Source organism: Mya arenaria, chromosome 5, assembly GCF_026914265.1.
Source record: "Mya arenaria isolate MELC-2E11 chromosome 5, ASM2691426v1".
Lineage (NCBI taxonomy): Eukaryota > Metazoa > Mollusca > Bivalvia > Myida > Myidae > Mya > Mya arenaria.
The window spans coordinates 64121819-64144222 of record NC_069126.1 but is presented as its reverse complement, the minus strand read 5'-3'; the positions used below and the strand labels follow the sequence as shown (position 1 = coordinate 64144222).

The window sequence follows — 22404 nt, the reverse complement described above, 5'->3', positions numbered from 1 at the left end:
AGTTGATTTTGTTTTATTTTATTTTAAATATATTTATTTCGTTCATAAATTGTTTTTGTATAAAAATGGCGGTTATAAGGGTGAATGGCGGACTTGTCCTCAAATGTTAATCCGCCCATAATGCGGTGGAAAGGATTATACACTGATTTTGCGGATTAATGTAGTAGATCTAAGCATAGAACTTATAAACAAACGGCGTAGAGTTAAATGCATATTGTTAAGACTTATTGTTATACATGTACATTTTCGTTTCATCGCTAAGACTTGTTTCTAAAGACCTTTGTGAACAATAAACAGGGGCGTACCTAGAGATATCTAGCATGTACTCGCAACCATCCCCCGTGATTTTTTACGGTGTAATTTGGCGTATATTTCATGGCTTTTTTGCTTTAAAAAGCTTTAAAAAGCTAATATTTTACACAAATCACATGTAAAATTCAAACCAAGATGAAACATTCCGGCCTTTTTTCAACCATTACGTCTTGAACTGAACTGTAACGTTTACTTTACATGTTACTATTATGGGTACCATTGTGTCTTACCCGGGTAATGGTTGGGTTTTTATATAAAATTTCGCATTTGAAACGTTTGTGTGTTTTTTCAGGGGTTTTCAGTAGTACGCGCTCGAGTATTTTGCGTAAAGCTTGGTACACCGCTGTTAAATCTGTCTTTCGTTGTCTCGTTCCGTCATCATCTCCATTATTTAATGTCACTTTGAACCATTTCGCATTCACCCGTCGCGATGGAATAGTAAAGTAAGACCATAAACGCGCTTGCATCCTGGCGTTGTCGCTACCTGCCAGTGACAAAGGTTCTAAATCACATCACAAAAAGCTGTACACCATTGTGGAAAAAAACAGGATCGCAACGTCACCACAAACCCTACTTCAGTATATATGTAAATAAGCAGTGATTAATTTAAAGAATGGTTGCATAAGCTCGTCTGTTGTTTGTTGTTGGTTCAAAAAAAAGAAGAGTCGAATCTAAAACTTGATCATTAGTCATAACTCCATGATCGTACACCAGAGTGATGATGATTTGCGTACCACATTAATTAGATTTATCATTATCAAACCTCTGATGAATGGAAATGTCATAACTCAAAAAAACATTTAAGATATTCGATTTAAACTTAATTAAATATGCACATGTACATTGTTGCTCATAACTTATTCTTCATAAATTATCATGAAATGTCCATTGTTTTTTTGTTGTTTTTTTAATGTGGCTGTATATTAATAACCATTTAAGGTAGTCACGTTAAATTTCGTATTTTTTTTCATATATTACCCGTGATAATGAGTACATATTTTTCAATGCCAATAACTATTACTGACTTAAATAAGTGAAAAGTTATGACATAGAACGGACGAGCTTTGGTGTTCGCTCCGCGGCGGTCTTGTTTGGAAATGTCACATGACCTATCAGGTGACCACTCACCAGCCTGTAAGATAATTATCTGACCTTGAGCCAGTATTTATAAGAATTTTGACTAAGATCTCTTGTTATGGAGTATCGCACCCGGATCTCTTGTTTCTCACTCGGTTTCTTTGAGTCTTCAAATATCTAGATGTGACTGCGTATTGCTGTCACTTCTATCTCATATCACTTACGACCTTTAAACACAATTTAAGTCGTGATGGAGTCACGGCGCGGTCAAGCCATAAACGGCGAATGGGCGAGGTCAGACCTTGATAAACTCACGTAAACACAAACAGATCCTTTTATGAAACGGGCCCTGGGTACATGATTATGCCCAGAAGTATCAAAAATGCGATTTATTCACTTGACCAGATCTGAATCACATCGTCGAAATTTCAACGGCTGTGTACATTATCAAACAATTGTATTGAAAACATATACTACGCTATACTTTACGTTACATCATTTTCATTTACTAACAGAAACAGGTTGAAATATCAGTCATATTAATATTTATAAATAAGCGTGTTCGAAGGAGTATCGTCAAAACGTTGTCTAAAAGATGTACGTGAAGTTAGCGGCCTAGCGGCGACAAAGTAGCGGCCTAGTGGCGTGAAGTTAGCGGCCTTGCGGCGTGAAGCTAGCGTCGTGAAGTTAGCGGCCTAGCGGCGTGAAGCTAGCGGCCTAGCGGCGTGAAGTTATGTAAGGTCATTTTTACTACGATGTACGATTTTTTTTAAAAATATATATCTTTCCCAATATGGAAATCACCAAACCCCATCCCCTTACATCAAATTCAGCTATATAGTTTTGCAAAAATGCGTGCATCGAAGCCATTCGTTGAAATATTTGTGATGATGTGCAAGATAAAAACAGGAAAGAACTCATTGTAAACTCGTACATCTTAACAGGACACTTGATAGGATTTATCTCATTTTAACATAAAGTGTAGGTTGAAAGTAATTGATTGTTTTAGAATCATGAGCAGGCGTGACGTTGTAATCCTTTTTAATCCACAGAGAATTTGTTCGTCGCCGAAAAGCTGTACAGAGTCTATGTAGCATGTTCATAATTGCGACGTAAAGCCAATCTTAACTGTATCTGTATGTCACGGTCACTCTATCTGTATATCACGGTCACTTTATCTGTATGTCAATGTCACTCTATCTGTATATCAAGGTCACTCTATATGTATGTCACGGTCACTCTTTCTGTATATCAAGGTCACTCTATCTGTATATCAAGGTCACTCTATCTGTATATCAAGATCACTTTATCTGTATGTCAATGTCACTCTATCTGTTTGTCACGGACACTCTATCTGTATAACAAGGTGACTCTGTCTGTATAACAAGGTCACTCTGTCTGTATATCAAGGTCACTCTGTCTGTATAACAAGGTCACTCTATCTGTATAACAAGGTCACTCTGTCTGTATAACAAGGTCACTCTGTCTGTATATCAAGGTCACTATATCTGTATATCAAGGTCACTCTATTTGTATATCAAGATCACTCTATCATTATGTCAAGGTCACTCTATCTGTATGTCACGGTCACTTTATCTGTATGTCACGGGCACTTTATCTGTTTGTCAATGTCACTCTGTATGTCAATGTCATTGTATCAGTGTCTGAAGATCACTTTATCTGTATGTCAAGGTCACTGTATCAGTATGTCAAGTCACTTTATCAGTTTGTCAAGGTCACTTCGAGAAGAGTTTAACGTTTAGTGGAAGGGGTTTCATATATTGTGTAAGAAATAAGAAAGAGAGAAACTTCTTAATGAAGGAAACTTCTGACGATACAGAGACTCTTTACCAGGCGAGCGTTTAGCACCCACAGTCCCAGTCCACTTGTTTCATTATTATAAATATGTTACATTATACAGATAAACAGCCTGAGGATATAGATATAGTATTCGGAATGTAACTAAATCAGCGGTTGTATCTTCTATCATTTCTAATATTATTTTACAATTTAACGGCATGTTAATATATAAGGTAATTAAATTTGCGAGCATGGAAGCGTAAACTATTCCGATTGAACAAACGGTATGACGTATGTGTTCATTTGATCCGAACAGCGATTATATCTGACTGGTGAAAATATTTTCATTTAATATTCATAAACGTATACAGTAGAAAGTAATGTCATTATTTCTGTAAGTGCTGTGTAAGTGAAACGAAATATAAGTATTTATGCGTGACATTTAATGCTGTATATATCTTTGACAATATTAAATAGAATAACTACACTACCATGGCTGCGAAAATATTTTCATCATAATTAGAAGTATTACGATGTTCTGTTTATGATATGAAATATCATAATGACACACACCTGAGACCTTAGTGTTCAGGTGAAGGAAAACACCAAGTGAGAAATACCACTTCAAAAGGACAATTGATTGGGACAACAATGCATGTTTAATATTCCAATATCTCTAGTACCGTACCATACACAGATTTAGGCTTGATTTCAACTTCTCAGGTCAAACAGGGTTATGTAAATTGGACACACGTTTGAAAGTGATATGAAATGTTTAAGTAGTTATAGCAAAAGGGATAAATAAGAATAAATACGTCGATTACACTCGGATGTTGGAGGATTGTTGTGTCAACTACCAGACAGGTAAGCAAACTTGTTAATTATCTTATCAAAATTATAGAACTGTTAAGGCGTTTATTGAAGCTAAACGCGTGTTTAACACAGGTAAATACAGGTTAAGCGTTGTAAGATTAATTCAAATGTGAAATAAATGATTCGCTTCTTAGTTGAAAATGACTATCAAATGACAGTGTTTTAACGTTTAAAGAAAATAATGATCATAATTTCAATGGGCGTACGAACTTTTTGTTTTAAGTACGTCTTAAAAGTTGATTAAGGAAGTGTTAAACGTCGTTTTAGTTTTTCTTCCATATTTTAAGAACATGTCTTACTATAGAAATAATATAATGGTAAAGTTTGCGTTTTTGTAAACAAGTTATCAGGTTTCTACCTCATCTAGATTACAATTGCGATCTTTTTAAGAAGGGGATTTTTGTAACCATATAATTTTCTTTTCAAACATAAAGTGGCTTAAAGCAGAGTTTAGTTGATGTACACCTGCTGTACCATCTAATTAAGCCACGTGGCGTGTCATGGGTTTTAACTCGTAATAATGACATTATTGTGTTTATGAGAGATTTGAACAATGTCAAGGAATGTGATATCGAGTCAACATTTAAGTTAGACAATATAATGATGGTTTGCGTATAACAAATGAATGGCTGTTCTTTTTTACTTTAAACACAAGGTATATTGTTTATTTTTCTATATTGAAAACTTGTTTATATTTCAAACTAAAATGTGTTCAAGGTACATGTGGGTAGTATTTATTACCCGAAAGTGCAAATATGCCAGCGCCAATATGCCGGGTAGTTTCGACAGTAGAGTTATATGAACCATTTTGTATCCGTACACAGGACAGCATATATAAAATTTGAAGAATATTTGACTATTTCATTACACCGATAAAAGGTTAATTCACCGTATATTGAACACCCGGTAAAAGGCAACCGTTCTCGCTGTATAGGTTCAAATATAAAAACAAATCGTCTGAAGTGAGAACAAACTTCTTTTAACAATGTTAAAAATCAATCACAGTGTTCAAATAGAAGCTCGTTTGTTAACAAATTTATACATGTATATAGTATGTCTTGGCTGCTTGTTCTTTGTTTGTTCTTCACTTGTATTTACTTTTGTTCGACGTATCTTGTAAATGTATTTCATTTTGTTTACCTGTTTTAATTCTCTTCAATGGGGAGGGATAAAAGAATATTTCTCTATATTTTGTCGAAAAGGTTAAAGTAATATTATGAAAATTAGAATGACTTTAGGCTAGAAATGACATTTCTTATTAATTAATACGTATCTATCCGCTTTTGATTGATGGGTGTTTAAAAATGTGGACACAATAAATACATTCCCCCCAAAGTGACAAAAAATGTTGCCAATATAGAATGTGTGAACGAACCCTTTTAATGTTGGAATTTATCAGTGTAAACAAGTACTACTATTGTATTAAAAGGTTGTTCTTTTCATTTCAGGGGCAGGAGATAGAATATACAGTGTATACAAATGCAAACAAACGCATTGTGATACGAAATATCTTACGCTAACATCAGCCATTATGTTGAATAAATTTGGATTTTAAAGCTCGGAGCTATAAGCAGAAGTTGTTGGTGCGGTGAAGTGTGTAAATTCGGACATTAGACCTGCAGGACCAATGAACAAAGACTGATTAGTGATTCACGCACTTATTGAACGCCTTGGTTGCGAGTAACATGTAAATGCTGTCGAAGCATAATGTTCAGTAGATTATTTGATTCAACAAAGTATAAACGGGGTCGATAACACAGTACATCAAATAGTGTCGTATTGATTCATGGTTTATTCACGTATCGATAAAGGATTGGCGCATGACTTTCACTACCGGTTTATTCTAAACTTACTAACCGTGGATCGTAATCCACAAATGAAGCAATAAATCTGAGTAATAAAAGCTAGAAGATGTGAAAAGTGATAAAGAAAACAGTGTCGTAGCTTTGTTAACCTGAGAATAAAGAGTGCTTTTAAAAAAACGAAGGATATAAATTCAAAATGTCTTCTGGTGAAAATGAAGCAGCAGCCGACAATATGTCGTCTGCTTCAGGGTCACACACTTCAGAAGATGTTCACATTACAGAGGATTCAATTTACAAACCAGAACCTGACGACGCGTTCCAAGAAGCCATTGATAAACTAGATGATCTGAATCTAGAACCGGACACTTCTCTGCCTGACTATGAAGACAACGAGAACGGCTCTGTTGGTGAGCATTCAGTTGACAGTAAAGAAGAGAAGACAGATGATAAAGGTGATGTTATTGCCAGTGGTGTGAACAAAAAGGCCGAAAAAGGACAACAAACTAAAGATGAATCAAAACCAAAGAAAAAGGGGTCTTTGTTTGATAGACTGAAACGATTAACAAAGTTTGAAAAGAAATCTGGTGGCCACAAAGAAACGAACTTGTCAAAATTCCGAGGAGTAAAAGTAGACCGCTTACCAGTATGTTTTGTGGCAAAATATATAGGACACCGTGAAACAAAGGGAGTGTTCGGTTTAGAACATGTTCGAGAACCAGTGGATGACTTAATTGCTAAGGTCAAGGACGATCTTGTGTCTATGGACAGGGTGGAGCTACCCCTGTGTTATTTGGTGTTCTCACCGAAAGGGATTGACGTAAGAGAGCATCCTTCAAACAAGGTCCGTGATGCGGTGCATTATGGTCTTCATCCCATTGATTTTATTTCGTACGGTGTCCAGGATATGAAATACTGGCGCGTGTTTACATTCATTGTTGTCAACGAGATGGGTTATAACAAGAAGAAAACAGAGTGTCACGCATTTATTGCAGACCAAAGTCAGAATGCAAGGAAGATGGCGCTAGCTCTTGCCGCATGTTTTCAGGTATACAAAAAGAAGCTTACTGCAGAAGGGAAAAGACACAACTTCCAAGTTGAGCTAAGACCTCCGGATGAGCTGTCTGGGGATCTTCAAAATGATGTAGAAGCTTGAAGGAGTGCATAGTGATATTAGTAAAGGTTTCAGTGAACCATTCGCCATATTAACACTCCGTCCTAGCTGCATTTACCCAGTGAAGATAAGGGATTGAGGTCATAAAAGTATTTATACTTATTAAGTACCCAAACAACTCAAATTTGGAAGCGAATGCACGTCTTTTTTGTTTAACTATTTAATTTGTCGTGTATGGCTTACCGTATCAAATTAGAGGGCAATAGGACTTTGCTAAATCTTGAGAAATGGCTTCTTGCATGGTTTGTGTCTGATATTATATATAAAGGTATAATAATACTATGTAACCTGTACTTGTAAGTATTCTGTAAAGCATTATATCATCTTATCTACGTATGGGTCATCTTTAAGTGACACTCTTATTCAAAATCAACACATACACAGGCAAACATAAATTTTGACTGATATACCTTTAACTACTTACTAAATAATGCATTTATGAAATATATAAATTACTGATAACAAGATTGTAACCGTGTTTTTTATAGCTGAAAACGCAAAAAATATTAAATGATTGGTGAATGCTAAAAGATTTAGAGAGATCTACTTTTGTCTCATAAGGTAGAAATACCGTGTTTTCTGCACATTTCTTTCAAATGAAACTCGGAATCCTTCATAAGAACCATTATTTTCGACATTTATTCGTCCTTTCTGGTATATTTAAACAATTGTATTAATTGAGGTAAATCTAAATCTGATTAATAGTGCATCTTTAACAACACACGTATCGTACGATTGAGGTTTTTCAAATAGATATTTCTGAGAAGTTTAAAGAATATCTTTTTTGAAACTAATAGCTTTATGGCTCAGTTAAGGTAATGTTTTTTAGGTTTTGAAAGTAAAACTTAAAATTTAGTTTGAAACGATCGCTCCAAATTTTACTGAATTTCTTGGTCTTTCAATATTTTTTTTCGTACGGTCGTTGATGAGACAGAAACGTGACCATTATTGATAAATGTCATGTATGTATACATGTGTTCAGTATTAGAATATTTACAAGTATTTTTCGCTTATGAGTCATATCAAAATGAATATTCTTTAAAGCATTTAAAATGTTAATATATAGTTTATAATATCAATATTGATAAAACAATTATATTTTGCAAAACATTTTAACCCGAAGTTATTATAATATTTTAGTCATTTTCAGATATTGTCCAACATGTTGTTAAACATAACCATGCTGCTTATTTTAAATTCAATGTAACATACAATGCTATTAAAAGTGTAAAAATATCAAAGTTTCGTTTTTAACCTGCCGACAGCCGTAAAATAGCGTTTGATTATGCGACTTTCATTAGATTTATGTGAGTTAAGTCATGCGGCTATTTTATAAATCACGATCATACGAAGGAACGGATATATGTCATCCTTTGTTATTAAAGAGACACTGTTATTCAAAATAAATATATTCTCGTACACATGTATAACAAACATCAATTTTGACTGATAAACCTTTTACTACTTACTAAATATTGCATTTATGGAAAATATTAATTACTGATAACAAGAATGTAACAAGATTGTAACCGTGAGTTTAGTAGCAGAAAGTGCAAAACTATTAAATGATTGGTGAGTGCTAAAAGATTCTCAGTGATCTATTATAGCCTTATAAGGTAGAAGTACCGTGTTTTATGCACAATTCTTTCAAATCTAACTCGGCATCCTTCATGTTATGGACATGTATTCGTCCTTTTTGGAATATTTAAAGTGACACTCTTATTCAAAAATCAATACAAACAAAAAATTAACAAACATATATTTTGAGTGATAAACTTTAAACTTCTTACTAAACAATGCACAATGGAAATTAGTAATTACTAATAACAAGATTATGGCCATGTATTTACTAGCTGAAATCGCAAAAATATTAGATGATTGGTGAATGCTAAAATATTGACTCTGATCTACTATCATTTCATATGATAGAAATACCGTGTTTTCTACACATTTCTTTCAAATTAAACTCGGTTTCCCTCATAAGAACCATTGTTTTTGACATTTATTCATCTTATTTGGTAGATTCAATCAATTATATTAATTGTGGTAATTTCATTTGGGAATAAGAGTGCATCTTTAAATATGTTGCCACCGAATGGATACCACCGTTTATTTAACCTTAATATGAAATGTTCATTTCTGTGTGTATTAAGATTAAAACACATTTAACAAATCTTAATCAGTTAAAGAATGTTGCGACAATAACACATGAAGCATATATATCTTAATTAGTTAAAGAATGTTACGACATTGGCTACCGCTTTAAAAGAATTTAAAAATAAAATGCTTTCGTGCTCATTTACTAATTCCGAAATGCAGCATTTTCTTAATCATAATTATTACTGTTCCGGAATAACTACAAACAAAAATCATAATTAAGTTTATTTAACTTAAATTTCAGGAATTTTAGCAATGCAATAATCATTCTGATGTAGACTTATTAACCGCAGTCTTACACGCTTACTTACACACGTACTGAAAACATTTTATCATTTTCAATTCGTGAACGCAATTAAATGATTGTATCGGCTTGCATTGTAATTAGTGTACATGCTTGCATTGTAATGAGAGTACATGCTTAAATTGTAATGAGTGTACATGCTTGCATTTTAATGAGAGTACATGCTTGCATTGTAATGAGTGTACATGCTTGCACTGTAATGAGTGTACATGCTTGCATTGTAATGAGTGTACATGCTTGCATTGTAATGAGAGTACATGCTTGCACTGTAATGAGTGTACATGCTTGCATTTTAATGAGAGTACATGCTTGCACTGTAATGAGTGTACATGCTTGCACTGTAATGAGTGTACATGCGTGCATTGTAATGGGAGTACATGCTTGCAGTGTAATGAGAGTACATGCTTGCATTGTAATGAGAGTACATGCTTGCATTGTAATGAGTGTACATGCTTGCACTGTAATGAGAGTACATGCTTGCATTGTAATGAGAGTACATGCTTGTATTGTAATTAGAGTACATGCTTGCATTGTAATGAGAGTACATGCTTGCACTGTAATGAGTGTACATGCATGCATTGTAATGAGAGTACATGCTTGCATTGTAATTAGAGTACATGCTTGCATTGTAATGAGAGTACATGCTTGCACTGTAATAAGTGTACATGCTTGCACTGTAATGAGAGAACATGCTTGCATTGTAATGAGAGAACATGCTTGCACTGTAATGAGTGTACATGCTTGCACTGTAATGAGAGTACATGCTTGCACTGTAATGAGAGTACATGCTTGCACTGTAATGAGAGTACATGCTTGCATTGTAATGAGAGAACATGCTTGCACTGTAATGAGTGTACATGCTTGCACTGTAATGAGTGTACATGCTTGCACTGTAATGAGAGTACATGCTTGCACTGTAATGAGAGAACATGCTTGCATTGTAATGAGAGAACATGCTTGCACTGTAATGAGTGTACATGCTTGCACTGTAATGAGAGTACATGCTTGCACTGTAATGAGAGTACATGCTTGCACTGTAATGAGTGTACATGCTTGCATTGTAATGAGTGTACATGCTTGCACTGTAATGAGAGTACGTGCTTGCATTGTAATGAGAGTACATGATTGCACTGTTATGAGTGTACATGCTTGCATTTTAATGAGTGTACATGCTTGTATTGTAATGAGAGTACGTGCTTGTATTGTAATGAGAGTACGTGCTTGCATTGTGATGAGTGTACATGCTTGTATTGTAATAAGTGTACATGCTTGCATTGTAATGAGAGTACATACGTACATGCTTGCATTGTAGTGAGTGTACATGCTTGCATTGTAATGAGTGTACATGCTTGCATTGTAGTGAGTGTACATGCTTGCATTGTAATGAATGTACATGCTTGCATTATTATTAGAGTACATGCTTACATTGTAATGATTGTACATGCTTGGATGGTGGTAAGTGTAATGTTAGAATATTCTTGCATTGTCATGAGTTTAATGAATACACATGCTTGTCTTGTAATAAGTGTACATGCTTGCATTGTAATGAGTGTACATGCTTGCATTATACATGACTTCATCGTTATGAGAAAAAAGGCGTATACGTTTTGTTAGATTAGTCGAAAGGATTTTCCTTGTTTGATCTATCAAATATATTAGGCAAGGTGCGTACTTTGAGGATATCGAAGATAAGAATGATATTCGTTATCTTTCGAGTACCGCTGTTACACTGTAGATCCTTAAAAAGACAAGGAAGTTATCTTGGTTTTGATTTTCATTGCATACATATTCAACATTACAGATATGGGTGCAGTCTAGTATCTAGATCGTAAACCGAAGTAAGGCTACCCATTTCTCATAGATTTGCGCATAGGTGGCAGTATTAGTCAGGACGGTCGAACAAAATATATAATTATTTACTTTTTGAAGCCATGTTATCAACTAGCGAACGACAAACTGGACCATGTTGAGAACCGTTAGTGAATTAAGAAGCATAACTTAAACATTATGAACCTAGTTTACCATCTCCAACCAAACTTCTTGACAACGTTTCAAAAATATATCATGACGTCCAAGAAATACAATCGGAGCACCTAGGCCAATATGCTTCGAAACAACCCTCGGATGTATATGGGCGGCTTCCAATTTCAGGATCCATTACTTTTAACAATGCTGCAAAATGGCTGAGATTGTGAAAGTTGTCTTCATTTTATCGCTACAAAAATGGACATTAAAAAGTCGCCTGTCTGAATCTAAACATAAAGTACAGGTGGACACCAATTTCGTGGCGTTGCGACCATTTTAATTTTTCTAAATACTTTGACTCGTATGTAACCGGGCGTACCTCCCAGGCTCGTCATATGGCGAAGATATCCGAGGTGTTCCGATTGTCGAGGAATTAGAGTCGAAAACTCGATCGTATGATACGCTCGTCCATACGATGTCTCCAGAATGTATGTATAACTATACTTAACATCACCTTATATAACTGATATAGCAACAGTGCCTTAACATATGTTGACTACATCCATTCTGTGTAACATAAACGGCAGGAGGACATATATTTAAGCCATAGAAATGACGTGTAGAATGCATGTTCCAGTGTAACTTCTTTTGAAAGTCAAGATCCCAGACATGTTATATGAATCTAAGGTAAGTCAGTTGTTTGTTTCCTCACCATAACTCGTCAGCCATTAAACTCAAGGTCTCGCCTCGATACCAAAGGTCAGTCAGATGGTGACCTTCAAGTCGAAATCACAAAAATATACAATTATTACTGTCCTTAATTATTTCAATATATCCATCAAATCAAGACGAAGCACAAAACACATGTTTCAGCGGCGGCGCTAAAATGTCAAGGTCACATTCAGGGTTTAATTACGTGTATATTAGTTATGTTTCCTTCACGACATTAATCCGAGATGTGCAGATCGCGTCTCGTAGTTAAGCCAAATAAAGGTCAAGGACACGCTTTGGATATAGCCATTTCTCCTTACGGTCAAATACCTAACCGCTGGCATTTATACCATCTCTAAAAGGATCATCAAGATCAAGTCAATACGTTTTTGTCAAAACTCAGATAAAAAAATGCACCCATTACATGTAACCTCATCCGCCAGAAGGATATGGAACTAAGTTTACAAGATATTTCTCACATGGAGAATATAATTATAAGTGTACATAATGTAAAGTCCAGCCAACCAGTTCCAATGCCAAGGTTAGAATTAGGGTTCAACCGCTAATATATGTGTTCATTCATAACGCTGGGAAACGTGAGAACTTGGCACCGTTTGTCAACACATAGACTTTAATATGAACACAACACGCTACGGACACGCTGTTCACATCTATTGGTCAAAGGTCAGATAGTCTTAACCCTTAAACTGCTATAATAAATTCGAAATAAGATGGTCACCACAGTTGTGCTCAAATACTTGGGGTTTTGTGTGTACGCTTTATCAATTCTTTTAACAGCTAGAACAGATATGCAAAAAATAATAATAAAACGTTAATTTATTTAAGTAGCACTTCCAACCATTCCGATTCAAGGTCAATGTCACACTTTTGGAACAGAGGAAATCCAGCTTCCAATAACTCCTCGACCGTTCGAGGAGTTAAATAAATTACATACTAATAACAATAACAATACCAATTACAATTGGTTGATGTTTGTAAGGGAAGTAATCCACAAACATACACACTCATACATAAGGAAGGTTATGTCCCTTACAAGGTTGTAAAATTAAATTGTGTTTCCTCACTACGAACAAGGGTAAAACGAATATTTTCTAATAAAAACCACCAAATATACCTTACATCATCAACAATACAAATTTGGAAATGGTTACGTATATAATTGCACATTGCATTGAAACGTAATTTAATAAATATTGCATGCAACACTCATTGATGAGAGGTGAGTAAAATGTGTTAAAGCTTCACTCTCCCAGTTTGAACCTTTTGTCAACTTTTTTTATTATTTGTCCATAATCAGCTGATTCTCATTAATGCTTTCAATTAAGTCATATAAGATAATATATAAAACTCAGTTCATACAACATCCATTTTCGAACGTAAACATTTAAAACTGCGATCTGATCTTTTATCAGCAGTCTTAATTCACCGTTTTTCAAACATTTACGCAAAGTTTGGCTCATTTCAAGATAAAAAAATAAAAAAACGTGTCAAAATAATCAACTTTTGAGGAACTTTAATGCAATTTAACATAAATAAACATACAAACAATTGGATGGCAATTTAAAAGGTGTATATATAAGATCAAAAGATCCGTTCAAACTTCACATCCGTTTAGAGTAAATACCAGAGGTTAAACTCCAACCAAATTATAAGATGTAAAAAGCCTTGGACCACACATAAGCAGTAAGTATGAACAAGGAATGCACTTATGCATTATGTTTATTCGATATTGGCATAAACAGAAACATCAAATTAAAATTCACATTGATATATACTGTCCATGTGTATTTTAAACTGTTTAAAGGCCTGGAATGCGATAACGAAGTCCTAAATCCTGGCAATATGATATCTCCGATGTTAGAAGTCTTTAGGTTTAAGATGTGTGTCACAGTTGACGTAAATTATGACGGGGGCCGCGTCATCGTTCTAAACCATGCAGCAAGGAGCACCGAGCATTTCCGTCCGTGAGGCGATGGCAACGACACTTCTTAAACCATTGAGACACTTTATATGATTCCATTGAACATTACCGACATTCTATGTTCTTCCAGTGGCCGGCGTCCTCTGCAACCTTAACATGACCACTTAAAGTAGTTAGAAAATACCCACAATAATATATTCCTTTGCCGTTCTCATTTGTTTTATATTAACGAGAATCCTGCACGTATTTGCCTGCAGTACAAAAAAAACAGTTTATACATGGTTGAAAACTCATATGAAATATAAATCCTCAGAAACTGAGCGCGAGCGGTGGGGACATATTGACTTAATAAATGATTGTTATCACTGCCACATGATGTCCTCGAATGGCGAACCACGCCTTTGATCTTAATATACGATAAGGTGCCAAGAAGTAAAAAATAATGTTTCACAAACTTTAGCGACAGATCATATAAAGTAGAGATATAACTTGGCAGATAGAAGAATATTACAGAATGTAAAATATTTTGTAATAGTAATGCACATTTAGAGAGGTATATAGCACCTAACTTGTTTATGTCTGCCAACAGCAAGTTTTATATACCAAAAAATATGCTAAATTATGCGCAAAATATGGGTTGGGGTTAGCATTTTTATGTGTAGACTGAGACAGGAGGTCACCAAGTAATATAAATACACAGTACCTGGTAAATACAAATGAAATTAAAAACAGCAAAGTAAATGAATGAAACATACCAGCGGTGTAAAAAGTATTGTTTTACAACAATGCAAAATATTAGATATGAAAGGGTTTCCAAGTTGTGACTCCAACGACTGTCAAGACAGCAATGCCCGAGAGATAGAATGGCGGGAATGTTACGGGTGATTTCGTGCATAATTGAATTCTAATAATAATTAACCAATTGAAAGTTGTTTGACCTATATAATGCGTATTCACTGACCACTCTCACACACTCCATAACAAAGTACGCGGAATCTAAACGCAAGCAGGCAATGATAATAAATGAACATGAACGGATTGATATAATACCCTGTTACACCTCCCCATCCCCTCACCCCCGTAAGTGAAAGTTCGTCCTCAAATTTTAAAAATGTAATACGAGAAACGATTTATGCAAAACAATTAATCAAACAAATTCAATGTAATCCCATTATAATCACAAACCCACCGAAACAATGTTATTAAAGTAGTCTCCCTTACACCGTATAAAAATATTACAATGTAAAATGCCTTATCAAAAAGAAAGAAAACCTACATATACTAAACAATGTGAATAAAATATGCATGCGCACATATCTTAGTTGCAAAACAAGAAACCATTTCTAAATATCATTGAAAGCAATTGCAAGTTCAGAAAACTAATCGTATACGCTCAAATAAATAAAATGTGAGCACTGAAATAAAATGATTATTAGTTCATAAACTTATCCATTACAACCTGAAACAAAACAGAAACTATTATTTCATCTCCTGAGACTGGGTTTATATTAAAACCTGATAAAATAAGTTAAACGTAATAAACATGCTCCTGCACAGAACATTGCGAAACCCATTCTCCATAGCGATCAGGGGGTCTCCTTTGACGTGCCGGACGAGGAGAACGCTCCTCCTGTAGGGGCTGAATCGACCCTGATGGTTGGCTAGAAGTTACTGCTGTGTCTTCACGACTTGCGTCGAGCCGGATGGGCGTATCGGTGAGGGGGTAGGCTGAGGTCACTGGTGTAGCAGGAAAGTCCCTCGGTTCCTTCTCTAATGTCAGATGTGTCCGGGGCACGATTTGGTTTCGTCCGACGTTTGTGATCCTCCGTTGCGGAATCACATAGCGAGTAATGCTATCGTCGTAAGAATCCGAATCGGTCCCGGAATCACTCTAATCGCGAGGAAATGCTCGTGTTCGCGGCCTACGCTGTATACTTGACGGGTTGGTAGGGGGCGGAAGATGGGTGACGTCTTCCTGTGGGAGAGAAAGGAAAGACAGTAATAAATTACGATGAACTGTGCGGACAGGCCCCTTCCGAGTCTCTTGCTGAACTTGATAGATAGGAACATCTGGATCGGGAATGTTAACGATGACGTAAGGAATCCTTTCCTACTTATCAGCCAACTTGTTCCTGCCCCTCAAGCCAACCTTCTGCACGAGGACAACGTCATCAACATCCATACGGTTCTGTTTAACTCTAGAGTCGTAACGTTTCTTGTTAACGTAGCCCGCTTGCAAGCACTTTCACCCGCAATCCTGTATGCGAAACGCATCCGCTCACTTAGTTGTCGGGTTGACCACCCTCTTGACTCGCTGTAGGGTCTGTTCCATAATAAGCATCGGCGGATAACCTGGGATGCCAGCCAAAAATCAAATAGTGTGGGGAAAATCCCGTCGATTCATGTTTTGTGGCATTGTACGCTTGTACCAAAGGTCCGATATACGTCGATCAATCCGTATTCTGGTCATCTGTTAACGTGCCAAGCATCTTCAATAAGGTACGGTTGAACCGTTCCGCACTTTCGTTTCCGCATGGGTGGTACGGCGTCGTACGGGTTTTTTAACATTGGCCAGTTCACATAGAGACCTAATAAGTTTGCAGTCGAAGTTTTTCCCTTGATCGCCATGAAGTTGTTCTGAAAAGGAGAAATGTACAATCAAATTATCACACAGAGCTTTTGCTGTGGCATGAGCTGTTATTTTCTTGGAAGGTATGGCTTTTGCAAAACGGGTAAAGTGATCCGTTATTACACGAATGTCTTCGTAACCACCCTTGCCTACATCTACTTTTAGAAAATCCATGCCTAGAGGTAACAATGGGCAGAAGTTAAGCCACTGGTTTCGTTGGTGTCTTACGACATATACAAGTAATACAGCATGTGACCAACTTCTCAATATCCGCCTCCATTCTTGGCCAATAAAATCTCCAACCAGAATGTCTTGTCCTTACCAGGATGTCCAACTTCCTTATGTTCGCCGTTAAACGCTGTAGTTCGGTAGCTTTCCGGGGCAACAAGCTGCTTGACAGGCTCACCGTCTTAAGTGGCGTTCCGGTACAAGACTCCTCTGTCCAAATGTAGTCTGTTCCACTCCCTAAGGAGGCGCCGTACTGCCGGTAGTTCCGTGTCCACCTCCCGCGGGCGAGAATCGGCACTCAGTAGGTCAATAAGACGAGCAATGACTGCATCTTGACGCTGCTCGGTATTCCATGCCACAGTCTGCATGGTAACGGGGGGGGGGGGGGCTCTAACTTCTCGGAGGTTGAGAAGTGAGGTCACCGGCTAAACTATTTAGTAAATACATAAGGCACATCTACCGTAACCGCAAGGCGAACGGCTTTAACAGCGTCCGGGGATATAATTCTGCTCAGACCATCATGGAATGGGGGAGTTTCCCACACTCTGCTGATAAGCGGAAGTAGTAAATAAGAGGTATACACACTACAGCCACTTGATGTAAACACAGAGATTAAACATGGATTCTAAGAAGGTTTCGGAATATTTTGGCTGGTCAGTTGTTAAATTAAAGAAATAATTAATTACCAGAGGGGCTTCAACAGCAGGAAGAAAAGAAGATTTAATATTAAGGTAATTATATTTAACATATTGAATATATTATATTAAATCTTAAGCATATAAACTGCTTTATTTTTCAGCTGTAAAATGTAGACCATGTAGACTGAATAACAGTATGAAAATGATCTTGGAGAAATAATCAACACACTTCTGGTTAAAACTTGGTTATTCTTTTTTAAAATATAATGCCTTTACATACATTGTATTTAAGTAGAAATGTAAGTGAATTATACCATGTGTTTGATATAATTATTCGACATATTTGTATATTTATGATGCTTTAAATTAAAAAAAAGTAATCATATAGAGTGTATTGCTTCAAATCTATTCTTTACTAAATAAAAAATGCATCTTGTTTTATATTTGTTACAGATTGGAGGCGTATGACAAAAATTTAGACTTTAAGGGAGAACCTATTCTGATACCCGAGCCATTGGACACTGACTGACCAGAGTCGGGACTCCACAAATTGCAGTAAGAACAAAGAATTCTTCTGCCAAAACTGTCAAGGCCACATATCGATGGCTATTTCAAATACAGATAGGCCACAGACAAGAACATCACTTCAGATGTCAAGGCTTTACAAAAGGGACAGTTGCTGTACAACAAGTAAAAGAATTAGAACATGTAGCATAAGTGTAAAAGGACAAGACTTGTTTTTCACTGGTATAGTTTCAGCAGCAATGAGACGTAATGTAACATTCAGCTACAAGCTAAAACTTCGCAAAGAAAATGGGGAAGTGTTAAATAGTCACTGTGAATGCCTTGTTGGAAAAGGACCACATGGTACATGCAAACACCTTGCTGCTTTGCTGATTATGCTCTCCGAGTTTGTTTCTGGCAATAACCCCAACGTGCAAAAGACATGTACTGAAATACTTCAGACATTCCACAAGCCAAAGAAACAATATTCTGGGACACATTTAAAGGCAGAGGATTTGCCAGGAAACAAACAAACAAACAAATGAATTTCAGGATCCAGGACCCCGTGCTCTCAGGAATTCCCAAACTACATAGATCATGTGAGGAGCACAGTTTTCAATTATTGTTCAAATACGTCCAAAGACTTAGCCATCCGCTACATATGGGGCAAAGCAGATATACAGTCTGCAGGAAGAGATCATGACTACCTCCCCAGACCACTGCTGGAACAGTGGGTAGACAACGCCCAACACATTAGCCCGGAACAGATAGACACAATAGAACGGAGGACTAGATCGCAGGCTGACAACCACACATGGCGTCTCTGGAGAGTAACTGCATCCAGATTTATGGAAATTTGCAAGTTGACAGCTAGGAGGAACATGAATAAATTATGCAAATCTTTCATGACTTCTTCGAATCTTCATAGCAAACCTATTATGCATGGCAAGCAGTATGAAGAAACGCGCGTATGAAATTTGAAGCTGAAACGGGACTCACAGTGCAGCGTTGTGGACTGTACATCTGCCATCAAAAACCGTACTTAGCCTGCACACCTGATGGCGTCATCAGCGACACTATGATCATAGAAATTAAATATCCATACAGTGTGTGAGAGACATGTTCATTAAACCTTGAAAATTATTTCCTTTCTTGGAATATGACTCACAGGGTAACATCTTACTGAGACAAACCAGCAACTATTACTATCAGATTCAAGGACAGTTGTATATCAGTAAAAAAAAAGTATTGCTACTTTATCGTTTATACATTCAAGGACATCATGATTCAAAAGGTTGAACTTGACAATGATTATTGTGAAGGCAGTTTAATACCAAAGTTAACACTGTTCTATGAGAAGTATTAAAGACCGTATATAGCGGATCACTACTGATACAAAGACAGGAAAGCTCAGTTTAACTCACTTTATTACATGTATAAAGGCAAGATGAATTAAGTATGTGCATTAAAACGTGACATAATCATGATAATGTGTGTGTCTGAAATTATAAAATCATCACTTTATATCTGTCTTTATTTTTTATTGAGTATCCACTAACTTTTTGGGGTTGTTGTGAAATCTTCTTTTCTGAAATGTCTATGACAAACAACATCGTGCTTTGATGGTGACCATAACTTCATTTTATTACCACGCACACCCTTCTTTACTGCTACTCTCCATTTATTCTTAAATCCTTTGTCTTTCGGAAAATGACCCCCCCCCCCCCAAACCCATTACAAAGTGGAACACAACAGTAATTCACCATTTCTAAGACTGCAATGTTAATCAGTTTACTTTGCAATATAAACCTTAGCTTATTGATTAGACCAGGTCAGTTGATTACATACTCTGCATTCTCCCATTGTAATTCAATGTAAACCAGCTATACTCAGAGATAGCCAGCATACAGGTGTATACCTCTTATTTGTCAGGGGCGCTGCAGAGATAACTCTGCTGGATTATCTAGAAAATCTCCCATTGCGAGAAATTCAGGCTTATGTGAGAGGTAATTCCGCTCACTTGCTTGAAGTCCCCGACTGGCGTAGGCGATAACCCGCTCAACACCGTCCTGCTCCTGCACCAACGCCTGAACCTGAGGCGTCTGTGTGAACTATAAATGACATCAGCAATACCTAATATGGGGGCTCGGTAAGGTGCCTTTTCATCGAGTCAAATGCAGATTGCTGGTCCTGTCCGCAATCACATGATGAAGGCCATTGGCCTTCTTTCTAGACTTGCGCGACTTCTTTCCCGTGCAATGGCTCTCCAGCAATTTGTTAAGAAGTTTGACTATCTTAGAGTAGCAGGGCACAAAGCAACGGTAATAGCCGGTAAATCATAGAAAGGACCGTAACTCCTTCACATTGGAGGGGACAGGCCAATCCAAGACCGCTCGTGTCTTGGCGGGATCTGTCGATATGCCATCAACAGGAATCACGTGACCTAGGTATTCGACCCTTGTTTTAAACAGTTCACACTTTGACGGTTTGAGCTTAAGACCATGATCTTTCCAGGCGCTTAAAAACTGACTCTAACATATCGACATGTTCGTCAAAGGTTCTAGAAAACACCAAGATGGCATCCATTAACACACGAAAATCTTGTGAGACCATATGACATACGATTAAATTCCCAGTGACCAAGGTTTCCCACAAAGAAAGCAGATTTCTCTTTGTCCGGCTCTTCATTTTCTACCTGCCAATAAGCTATAGGAAGGTCAAGTTTGGAAAAGAATCGGGCCCCTGACAGTACATCAACAGTATCGTCAACTCTAGGCAACATGTAGTTATGTATGCGCGTTCTGTTATTCAACATACGAAAGTCGACACAGAAGCGCAGGCTGCCATCTTGTTTTCTTACTAACACAACACTGGAGGAGAAGGGGCTGTCAGACGGCCTAATAGCATTACATGCTACCATATCTTTAATGTGTTGTTCAACTTCCAAATACATTGAAGGAGGTATCTTACGATATGGCTGTTTAAAAGGCGTACTGTCCGTAAGAATATTTCCATGTTTAACAGAGGTTGCTTTACCAATGTCGGTGAGACCAGTACTGAATATATTTCTCCAATTGCCTAGAACTTGTCTAAGTCGTCTGGAGTTAAGTTCTCCTCTTCAATCGTAAGCCCTAATGATTCAATATACGACTTATCGCTGTCCTTATCAACAAAAGTACCCAAACCAGTCTCAGGAGCTAAACTTGAAGTTATATTGTCAATAATAGAAACATCATTAACCACGCACAGTTCAGACTTCGGTTAAATGTACACAAGCTTAGCAGAAATAAAGCACACCCTGACCGATATTTTAACTGAAGTGCCTCATTCAGGTACAATTACAACATCCGGTCGTACAATATACTGCCTATCTGCATCTAAATTCTCTGCAACAAAAGTAGTAGCATTAGATGGAACACCCCTGACTATGCCGTTCACTGTAAAACTTTCGTACAGACCAACCTCTATGGCGCGCTTTGTTTGTAGACCGCACCGTATAACGAGAAAGTAGCTCCTGGAATTACAGCGCGCTGAGACCTATTTCCTAAGTAGTTGGAAAACCAAGACAATAGACGACCACAAAGTCCTGCTTGTTCAAGTTTGTACAGTAGACCACGATGCCAAACTTTATCAAACGCTTTACTTATAAAGAAAAAGACAACTCTAAGTTCAAGTCCATCGTCGAGAGCTTGACAAAATGTATTATAAAGATAAGTTAACTGGTTAACAGTAGAGTCACCGGGCATAAAACCTGGTTTGAAAATGGTAAAGAAGTGTAAATCACGAAGAAAATTGAATACTGTTTAAATACAGTTCTTTCAAATACCTTTTCAATTGTATTACGAAGAGAGATTGGGCGATAGTTTGAAGGGTTGGTTTGAAGGATCACCTTTTTTGATTACGGCGCAGACATTTGAACATTACCATTCTAATGGCATAACCGAAGAGCCAAGTGTAACATTGAACAAATCACATAAAGGTTGGCTAAGTTGGACAGAAGCTTCACGTAGGATACGATCATTAATGCCATCTGGTCCCGATGCTTTGGTTATCTAGTTATGGTTTGCGAATTCCACTTAATAAGAAACATAAGAACTGGTTAACTAGATAAGATTCGTTTTACCAGTTTTCTATATATATATTTATACAACTGGTTATCTACTTATGATTTGCGAATTTCACTTAGTAAGTGGTACTACCACTACTACTACTACTACTACTACTACTACTACTACTACTACTGCTACTGCTACTGCTGCTGCTGCTGCTGCAACTGCTGCTGCTGCTA

General features: G+C 36.8%; 1 protein-coding gene across 2 annotated transcripts; it reads left to right on the top strand.

The window, feature by feature from the left end:
* Positions 1 to 3519: 3519 nt before the first annotated feature.
* On the top strand, positions 3520 to 8280 carry LOC128235352 (uncharacterized). Of its 2 annotated transcripts, none has more exons than XM_052950165.1 (2): positions 3520 to 4053; positions 5511 to 8280. In XM_052950165.1, the coding sequence occupies exon 2, from the start codon at positions 6064 to 6066 to the stop codon at positions 7018 to 7020; it is 957 nt and encodes a 318-aa protein (XP_052806125.1). In that variant the 5' UTR covers positions 3520 to 4053; positions 5511 to 6063; the 3' UTR covers positions 7021 to 8280. The 2 variants fall into 2 exon arrangements, with proteins under 2 accessions (XP_052806125.1, XP_052806126.1); XM_052950166.1 differs by lacking the exon at positions 3520 to 4053 and adding an exon at positions 4373 to 4717.
* The last annotated feature ends 14124 nt before the right edge of the window (positions 8281 to 22404 follow it).

Bases quoted from the DNA above. Each gene is read 5' to 3' on its own strand.
- LOC128235352 (XM_052950165.1), top strand. From the start codon at position 6,064: ATGTCTTCTGGTGAAAATGAAGCAGCAGCCGACAATATGTCGTCTGCT.